Source organism: Diadema setosum, chromosome 13, assembly GCF_964275005.1.
Source record: "Diadema setosum chromosome 13, eeDiaSeto1, whole genome shotgun sequence".
Taxonomy (NCBI): domain Eukaryota; kingdom Metazoa; phylum Echinodermata; class Echinoidea; order Diadematoida; family Diadematidae; genus Diadema; species Diadema setosum.
In genome coordinates, this window is record NC_092697.1 from 17746931 (window position 1) to 17757870 (window position 10940).

The 10940-nt window shown below is 38.8% G+C and overlaps 1 protein-coding gene across 1 annotated transcript; it reads right to left on the minus strand.

The window, feature by feature from the left end:
• Positions 1 to 1266: 1266 nt before the first annotated feature.
• LOC140236739 (uncharacterized) lies at positions 1267 to 10940 on the minus strand. Its single transcript, XM_072316665.1, has 5 exons — positions 10867 to 10940; positions 8156 to 8455; positions 6254 to 6427; positions 4680 to 4827; positions 1267 to 4014 (listed from the first exon to the last, which is right to left on the minus strand). The coding sequence occupies exons 1-5, from the start codon at positions 10869 to 10871 to the stop codon at positions 3895 to 3897; spliced, it is 747 nt and encodes a 248-aa protein (XP_072172766.1). The 5' UTR covers positions 10872 to 10940; the 3' UTR covers positions 1267 to 3894.

Here is a 10940-nt window from a genome sequence, read left to right on the forward strand (position 1 = left end):
AATGGAATGACGTTGTTTGCTTTCAAGGCAGGCAGGCAGTTCAACTGTTTTCCACTAGGATTTTCTTTTGTTTTGTGTGTGTACAGTAAACCTCGTAGCGGTAAGATTAATCTTGTTACAATGGACCTTGGATGTATTAAAACCCAAAGATGATTAGTTGAACGAAAGATGTTCCGGAGTTTTGGTCCACAGAGATGATCCGGTCAGGATGAGAGTGTAGGGCATTTAAAACCAATAGGCCTATCACGATAGTCATGGGGTATTAGAACAAATTGGGATGTGCCAACAAGACCTCAACAAAGCAGAAGACGCTTTGAACAAAGTGTGCACTCTGTTGAAAGACTTGTAATGGTAGGAACATGTCCTTCAATATCTACCAATTACTCAGCACTACCCAATTGAAATGGGCCTCAACATGCTTGACACACTCATCAGCTTGATATGAAGGCAATTTAGGCTGCTTCAGTAAAATATTTCATGGTATAGATAGAGTTGCAAAGCAAATTGCTAGGAAGTTTGATATACAGAGTCAGGTAAATGATATGTTTACGCAAAACAGCAATGGAAAGAAATCACAGAGACTCCAACTCTCCCGTTTTCGACGGGAGATCTCCCGCCGAAAACCCGTTTTTGCAAAATCTCTGTGTCTCCCGTTGGAAAGGATTTCTCACTTATTGCTATTGTATGTTGAAAGAATAAGCCTTAGATAGCACCAGAGAGCATCTAGAACCCTAGGAACTTGGCGCTTTGCACGCATCAACTTGGAGTCTCCCGTTTGCTAGGGGTTTCAGGCGGGAGAATCTCCAGATCAGAAGGTGCTTTGGGTTGGAGTCTCTGAAATCAGTCAAAGTCTGTAGAAGAGTTACTCAGCAATGTTCTCACTGCCTTTGGTTTTATTCAGAGAGGAATATAAATGTCCAGATGTTCACGTACGGTAGTAAGTGTACACTATTTGGGTGCAAGTTCCCTTCACATGAAATTTCACAACTGACCTTTTTTTCTTCTTTTTTTTTTTTTTTTTTGGTGGGTTGGTGTCACTTATACATGTATTCTCCTTCAACTCCACAGCCAATAGTTGGATTCTCCAGAATCCCCAACAAATTATTACACTGCATCAAATGGCATGAGAGAGGTGTGGCAGTAAGGAGTAACTCCAATGAATGCATTTTTAGACTTTGAGGCCAGAGGAACATGGTCTTCAATCACTATGTTGTTGGTGGTGTTTTTTTTTTTTTGTTTTTTTTTTTTTTTTTTGGGGGGGGGGGTTGTGATGAATGATTCCTCCTATTCACAGTGCCTCTTTCTGCACTTTCAGGTCAAGGCACCTCTGGACTGAAAGGTGTATGGAAACCAGGAGTGTGGCATTATCAACAACCTCCACCATTAGTCTGTCAACTGAACTGATGAACAATGGAAGTGCTTTAATCTCTACATCCAGACTAACTCATGATTATGTTTTGGAGAACCTCATCAGTTGTATCTAAGTGAGAAATCCTCTTCCAGAAGCTTATAACTACAAAATTTTGTACAAGCAGTCTTGAAAGTTGGAACTGTTGCACAAGATCTCTACTTAACATCAAAGAAGAACTCTCAGCAAAATAATGGCAAGTTCCTTGCAGAATGTTTTCGTTAGCTTCCATCATCAAATGAGGCAGCTGAGCATACTTGTTCGCTGACAAAAAGTTCCATGTGTAGACCCTCTCCTCAAGTGAACTGAGCAGTTTGCATCATATATCTGAAGCATTTGAAAAGTTACAAAGTTGTGAGTCAAAGGAAGATATCCACAGATGTCTAGACCAAATGCATAGTGAATAGGGAAGGAGAGTCTTAAAAAGAAGCTGAAATGTTTCTTTACAGATGTGTAAAACATCCAGCCATACCGAGGGCAATATCACTTGCATCACCACTAATGTTGTGTATCTCTCGCAAAGCTTGTAGGACCCAGTATGCAGGGGGAAACCAAGACCACACCCAATACCACTCCTGCAAGACCTGAAGAAAATACAGCAAGAAGGAAAGGAGAGTTTTCTGTGTACCCTACAACAATCAAGTACAAGACCACCAGTTGAAGGTTTTCAAACCATGTGTCTCTTAAAGTGGAACACCGTGCACCATAGGAAAACTCTGAAGAGAAGGATCATCATTCTGAATCATGTCATTTTTCTCACAATTTTTTAACCAGGTGAATGTTTGTTGCTCTTGTTTACAAGTTACACCACTTGTTGATAATTGACCCATCCACCTCTTGAGGATAACTGCAATATTTGGTCATGAAATCAGAGAAGGACCAGAGTATCAATTATGAGCACTTTTTTATATAGTACTGGTACTGCAATTATCAGTATAATAGCCACATCGGGGAGATGAGGCTTGGAGTTTGTGAGCGCAATTCCACAATTGTGCGGATGATTTCTAAGATAATTACGGTTTAGAGGTCACCTTTTTCCTAAACATGTGTGAGCTCTTTGGAAACGTTCCAGTATTTTTCTCCATCAAATGAAAGTCTCTGGAATGTTGTCTAAATGCACACATAATGCTTGACTGAAAAAGTCCAACTTGAGACTGCCAAATTACAAGTATGACCCAGTGTGTAATACAAAGGGTGTATATGTATGGTCATTACATACAAAAGGAGTGTACCCGAGACTCCAGAGGGAATCTGTTCATAATGTGTGCAATGATGGATATAGGGTGAGAGTGGTCAGTTGCCTCTGAGTAGTACATGCAGTAAGCCAATTGCTACAGTGAAAGTCCTCTCAAAGGGAGGGCTTGTTCATACAATAATAAAAACCTTGTCATGTACAGGATTAAAGTTAATACTGATTTAAGTAAGGCTTATGCTTGGAATCAATGTGTATTGTGTGACCTCTAGCATACGTATAGCATGTTGTACAGCCGTACTTCCCACAGCAGTACATGTACAGTAACTCATGTAAATAATTGCCACTCTATGAAACAATATAAGACACTATCCAGAGCACAACAAAACTTATCGTACGGTTTTTTAATAAAATGTCCTCTATGTTAATATAATGTCATTTATGTTACAATGAACTACTCAATATAGCTTTCACTCCACACTGCTGTATTCACTCAACTACGCTTCATTTACTGCTAAAAAAAACCCTGGAATACTTGATGACACAGATATGTGTGCGCACATGAGCAAATTGATTGACTGATTGCAAATGAAAGACATTACGCACACACACATTATTATGTTTCAAGTGAAGAAAGCATACTGAAAGGAAATATATCTAGTCACAATGGTGTGACGGCGTGAATACTTCCAAGTATAGTTACATGTTTAACCCTCTGTAGCTTACGCGAGTGACAAACTAGCATTGGGTTGGAGCACCAATGGAAGGAATAACCAAAGCTTTGCTTGTACAGGCGTCTCCCGTCGTAATGAAGTCCTAAGGACCAACAATTTTCTTTCAATATATCAAAACTTTGTAATGAAAGAACAAATAAACTAAATATTGTCAAAATCTTTATAGTATAAAATATACAACTATAGATAGATAATAATTTTCGGACCTGAATGTTTACTTCATTGTACAAGGAATTTTGTTATAGCCATGTTTGTCTAACACAAGTGCACTACTTGGATACCTCTGACAAAGAGTACCCACAGGAATAACTGGGTGATTGGTGGCAGGCAATCACCACACAAAAGGCGCGACTGTTAATACTGTAGATTCATCATCTTAATGAAACAAGAGATTTTGTAACATATTGAACACTTCAGCTGCATTGTGCCAATATCAAGTTCTAAACACTCTTAAACATGCATGACCGTGTCCCTGCCATTGACAATTGAGAATCTCCCTGTACAATCTCATGATGCAGGCATGTCCATACATACAACCCATCACTTTCTCAACAGTGTCATCATGAAGCCAGCAGTTTCCTTATCTCGTCCTGGATGTTTTGTCTTGCCTGGGATTCATACGTCTTGTAGAAGAGCTCAGTGGCAAAGATTCTGTTGCGCTCCAGGAACTTTTTCAGCACCTGTAAATCCATGCAGAAAATGGGGAAGATGAGTGTAACAGAACTTTATATTTTGTAGATTGATTTGCCATCTATCCATCACAGCCATATTGACTAACCAACAATTTTAATGCAAATCCTGAAACAATGTCCCATGAAAATTCACTGATATCGATGCATGTATGTTTCAGACACATGGCAATGGCTACAGATGCTGCTGCCAAAGACTATAATTTGATAAACTGCATAATGTAACCTTGCACATCAAAACCACAAAATTTACCAGGTAAGAGTGTGTGTGTGTCTGTGTGTGTCTTCTTGTTAGGTCATATTTAGTAATGGGGTATTTTCAATTTTCAAAATATTGTATAACTCATCAAGACTGGATATTCCACACCAACTTTCTAAGGAGAGTTTAACTACCATGGTCTTTTGAATTAACTCTTTACCTACAGCACACACATGTACTCCCTTGGAACTATTCCAATTCCAGCTCCAATCCCCATCTCGAACAATGTTTCACACTTCCTACATCCACCTACAACCTACACCTACAGTAACATCAACATTGTAGAAAATATAACATGAAACAAAAATTAAAGTTCTGATTTATGTCTTCCCTAAATATGATCACTGTGTCTTCTAATGGCCTTTCATTACTCCTACACACAGTGTTTTTTAAGCACCTTTGCACGGCCCACCCTGAAATCCACATCTGGAATGTGACTATACTCCTTGCGAATCTGGTCTGCGTATATCTCGTACTCAGCCGGAGGTCGTCCTAGTACTTCCAGGTCAAGGTCGAGGAAGAAATGCTTGGCCCCTGCGCCAAAACTGCTCCAAGTTGAAAAAACAGGAAAAGGTGGGGGTGAAGAGGAATATCAAGAGTTAACAAATGGACTTTGGAAAAAATCAGCGAGAGAAGTACAGAGAGAAGTGAGAGATAGAGTGAGCATGAAAATGGAAGTTTACCGCAGACAAACACACAAGTCTAAAGAGGTATGACGCAATTTATGGTTAAAGTTTAGTTGAACATGAAACATATTAATGAAAAGGGGTGACATAGAAAAGTAGCTCAAATGTGTAAACATAGAGGTTACTTGCAGCTACTGTGGGTACACACAAACAATTTCATTCATTTATTTCAATTTTTTGTGTATCTGCACATGTAGCGACTACTGGTATACGTACATGTACACTGTACATACATGTACTGTATACATGTAACTACATTCTAAAGGGGGCTGAGTATGTGCAATTGTAACTGTGTGTGTTATCGATCAAAAAAAAACAACAAAACAAACAAAATTACCAACTGTGACTATGAGGTAATCATGAAGTATTAATGACACTTTTCTATTCCAAAAGTACATCTACAACAACTGAACATTTCCTTGATTTGTGTTTTTAGATAATTATTCATTGTACAAAACAGCTAAATAAACCAATAGATGGTAGTTCAACTTTAGGTTTCATACTACCTTCACTAAATTTGTAAATCTGAAAACACAAGGGATTAGTTTTTACAAAAAATCATCTTTTTTCAAGTTACAACATTTAGGTTTTCTATCATTAACCTATTCCTCCTGCAATTTTCTGAGAGCCTTCAATGCTTCCCAATTAGATTCTTTTTGGCCATCGACGAAGAATGGACAGGTTTTGGTAATCTGCCTGAGCAAAAGCAGTCAAACAGTACCCCTTTCCATGGTCAACTGCATTTATGTGCCATTGAACAATGCAGAATATCAATCGGATGTGAGATATGTTAAGAGAATGTGAGCTGATGGGGTCGCAGACTCTTTTGTTATACTATATAGAGATCATCCAAACGGGGTCAGCAAAAGTCCAAATCTAGTGAGCTCAGTATTGATTGCAACATCTTCACACAAGTTTTAGAGCAAAACAAGTGCACTGCTATGTCACAGGTAAATTAGACAAAAATACTCACAGTTTTGATACAGAAAGGGAACAGATGTTGATATAAGAAACTCTAATGTTTCGATCAAAGTCATTTTTCCAGTAAGCATAACATAAATGATTACGAATTTAGGCCATCAATGCTGACACTTTTGTCAAAATTTTGGGAACCTCGTGTATACCAGGTTGCCATGAGTTGATGCTATGGGAACCTGATACGTATACCACGTATACCAGGTTTCTTTAAGGAACAGTTAAGAAAAACAGGATTTAATGAACATTTTGTAAAAATACAGTTTCCATGGGCAAAGCATTATGGGAATGGGGAGAAGAGGGAACTCACTTTTCATTGTGCTCTGGGGTAGAGTGGTGTTTGGTGGCCAGAATCCACTCATATATTGTATCGATACAATCTTGTGAGAAGTCTTCATCGTCACTTAAGTGATCCTTAGCAAACTCCATGAAAGCTTCAGCACTTTGCTCCTCATTGTCACCTGCCTTTGGATCGTAAATCAAACTGCAGAACGGGAAAACCAAAAATTTAAATGAAACAAATGAAAGTAAGACAAGGACTCTAAATATCTCATATATTTCATCTCATTGCCAGGGATTAATTACCACTAACAGTGCTCATAGAAGTCCACAAAAGGGCTCTTTTCCCATCACAGATCTCTCAAGAGGCATTCAGTAAGAAAAAGGGAAACATAAGATTTTTAATCTTTTTTTTTCAATGCAATGTCACTTTTTAGCCATGCACAGTGCTAAAACTTCAAACTGTGGATCACCATGTAATACATACATGTACATGATCCAAAGCCTGTGCTGTTGTACAGACCCACATACATGTACACACATATATATACTTGCTTTATAGGTCAACTGTTTGCAAATTGATTTTTTTTTTTTTTTTTTACTGTGTTTCATGCTGGTCAAATTTGGAGCTGTCCAAATGCAATTTAACTTCATTCTTCAATTTAACAAGATCACAAATTTCAAGGCACATCGAACATAAGAAAAATCTGACTATTTGATACGATATCTACTTAAAGGTAGACTCTATTATTTACCATTTGCAGATGTTACAAAAAAAAAAAAGTTACAAAATGTGAGTTAGGGATAGACACAACCAATGTATTTTTTTTTCCATCAGTCTATCAATGTTTAGTATTGTTGAAAGTAGAAAGTGTGAATAATAGTTATAAAGCTAGAAAAGCACTCTGAGAGCACAGACTTCCGCCAAGCAGCTACTTTCCACCGATGATCTTGCTCTTCCCAAAGAGATGTTTCTCCTCTCCACCACTGGGGAAAAGCTCTTTGGGCTCTTCCATAGAGATCAGTGCATCTGGTGAGAATGAGAAGGGCGTTAAGTTGTCTCAAATACTATGGGTTTAGTGGCTACTTAACGCCCTTATCATTCTCAACCGACGACACACCAACAGGTACACATGCTGAAAAATCGCCCAATTTCCCAATGTAGAAGCCTTAGTTACGTCATAAAATTTCAGCTGCGCGGCATGCATCGCCCTAGCAGAAACTGGAGCACGCACTTCAGTGCATGTTTGAAAACCTCAAAATTGTGCAGCTTGAACTCCCAAGTTCATTGACCCTACCTGTCAAAATATCAAAACTCCTTCATAAATTCCCCCAAAAGTCTTGGATCACCACCAAAATGTAATCATCTGTTACGTGTATCATTCTAAACCTTTCCTGCAAATTCCATGATCCACATCCATTAACTACTTTTTGCGTTATTTTGCACACAGACAAACAAACTAACAAACAAACAAACAAACCAACGGTAATAAAAACATAACCTTATCCCTTGGATGAGGTAAAAAATTGTTTCTAGAATAAACCATCTACAGTTATGGTTTATTGAGAAAATTGTGAAATCTCCTTAGATTTTAGGCTTTATTGTGAAATTTGTATAAGGTAGGATGTTTTGTGATATAACTGACATGTCTGCATATCCCATGCATCAAATATGATAACTCAATTTTTTTTTTTTTTTTAATCACTGCTCCTAATGGTAAACAATACCTTCAATAATTTGACACTCAAAGAAAATCAGGCAAAAGTGTGAAGTGCACATTACACCAGTTGGCAAATATCATTGCATTCCATGTGCCAAAGGGTGGCATCTGGTGACTGCAAGCAACCTTGTGCATGCAAGGCATACACATCTCCTGTTCTACCCGATTCTAATCAGAATTTCATTGGTCAAGAAGGTAAGGGAAATACTTACTCATGGAAAAATATAGCCACTTCAACTGCTCTACATGCAAAGGGAGGAGAGCATGGAAATTTGGTGTAGTGCTTGTGCAACAGCTGAATCATGGCGTCAACATGCTGTAGTGTGTGGTAATATCGCTGGCTCTCACAGTACTTCTTTTCAATGTATTCCCACCACTGTGCAACAGATCTCTTAGCATCTGGGTTTGGTTCCCGTCCATGGTTGAAGGAGGTATACCACAGTGATTTCTGCTTGGTAATGATTTCTGCGACTAGTTTGTCTGTTTTTCCATCCTCCATCACTGAGCCAATTCTTTTAAAAAATAATAACAGATTGATGTCCAGCAGTTAAGAAAAATCCAGGAAAAAAAAATATCTATGGGCAGATAAAAGAGAAGATAGGCATTACTCTGCCATGTGTGCTTTACAGCTTGTGGCAGAAACACAACTGCATCCCTTTCATGGAGACCAATCATGACTATGATGGTACATTCCTGGTTAGAGACTAAATCCAGCTCTAATTTGCTAAAAAATCATATCTTGACGACAAGATCCAAACTGATCTTTTGGCCAAGGCCTAGATGTAGACATCTTTTGGCTTCTACAGCGTATGTTTTTTTTTTTTTCCGATATCTACAATTGTATGACAAGGTAACATTAGAAGAATCCATTTTAATTACATGTATGTGGACAATCCTGGATGGCTTCTAACCAAAGAGTATAGAAGCTACGCTAAGAGGGTATGATCGCGATTTCGCACACAAACGGGTGTAGTACGCCGGCGCGCGCCATGGAGCCCCATATGGAGCTCAACGGCAGCCATTTTAGTAATAATACCGCGAGCTTCTTAACACGTGAGCCTATGGAGAAAACCCTACCTTCCTTTCATTTTCTTCATTTTAAGGAGAAACACAGCGGTAGAATTGTGTTTCAGGCCTCAAAATATCAGCAGAAGTATATTTTCTGTCGATACGTTAAAAAAAGATTGAAGAAATTTCATTACTTTTCAATCTGTAGTCCTTCAAAGATTTTATTTGAGCTGACAAACGCTGTTTTATCTCTTTCTCTCTCGGGCTACTTTAGCTCAAACTTTGTGGGACTGCATATTGGAAAATGAATGACATTTCTTCAATTGCATTTCATCGTTATAGACAGGAATGATACTTCTGTATGACAAAACGAAGTCCTAATTACATCTTTTCCCCTGTATGCCCCCTAAAAAGGGGGAAAATGAAAGGCAGACAAACATCACTACCGGTACTATAAAATCAGGGTTATGATCACATAAAATACGCCCTCTATCGGTGTGCCAGCTAATGGCGTCAGTTTTTCACCCATGAGCGTACTACACGAAATAGCGGGAGTAATATACCGGTACCCTCTTAGCGTAGCTTCTAAGTTCTATTCTCTTTGCTTCTAACTTCAGAACAGCTATACGCAAGGACTATGAAACTGTAGTTTAGTCTGTATGTATGGCTGTGCCAAAGTTAAAAGCCTAAATAATTTAGCTTCCTTAACCCGTTGAGGACGAGTCCCGAGTATACTCGAGCAGGTGTCTGTGGGAAATGCGTGTTGTAGCAAAATCAAACCGTCCTCAATGGGTTAAACTCATAATTTAAAGCTGGTAAGTACGTGTGTGTAGTTTAAGTCTGCTGTTTTAGTTTTAGGAACTGCTCTTGACTTCAAATTCATGTCAGTGTCTGGCAGATTTCTGGTTGGCTTTGTGATGCAAAGTCACACAGACATACAGTGCATGGCTATGCTACGTCTACATTGTTGTATTTATGCTGGGGGTGTTTCACAATAAAGCCGTTTAGTTTTAAAGTTAAGAAGGACTTAAGTGCGACTGGTGATCAGTTCTTGTGCTGCCGAATTATTGAGATTCTGATAAGTATAGCACACAAGAACTGATCACCAGTCGCACTTAAGTCTTTCTTAACTTTAAGAACGGCTTTGTGAAACACCTCCCGGGCCGGGACTGAAATGAAATCATATCAAAATGCACCCTTTTCTTATGCATTACCGCCGACCGGTATGTCCGGGGTAGCAGGTAGGGTGGGGCTTTCATTTACAAGTGCATCAGATCTTTTGCTACTAATACTAACATGACGTGACCAGACTAAGAAGAAATTACACTGTAATTCCGAATGATGTTTGTGTTTTCAAGATCAAGTTTAACCGCTTGCGTTTTATTTAGATCTATTTAGCTATAGTTTATGATAATGTCACTCAGACATTGTCAGACGACGTAGACGTCCACATGCTGTAATCTACGCGGCCACATGAACGTATTTAAATGTAACCAAAGATCGTACACTGACTGAATACGATCTTTGATGTAACAAGCAAACATTGCATAACTTACATGTAGGTCCTATTACATGACAGTATAACCGATAACCAAGGAATCCTCATACCTCCATGGTATAACGTGTCGTTAGGTCTCGGTGTTGCCGACGCCGCGGCGTGCGCGTTTTGCGTTTTATTACTTCTAGGCCTAAGTTAGCTGTAATTATGCTTGCTTGTAAAAGTTACGTAGATTACAACATGTGGGACTGAGATCGTAATTACGAACGTACAATGTACATTGTAAGCTGTTTAAACTGTTATAACTTGACCTTCAATACACAAACATCAAACATACCGACGGAACCAACTCAACATTATACATGTATAGACAAAGCCTTTGCCCATGTAAAATTTATCTAAGCAACAGTCACTCACCTCATGAAAGGAGGACGCCTGATCAGCTGATGCACCCCCTAAGCGTTTCAAAAACGCGCCATCTAGCGTTCATG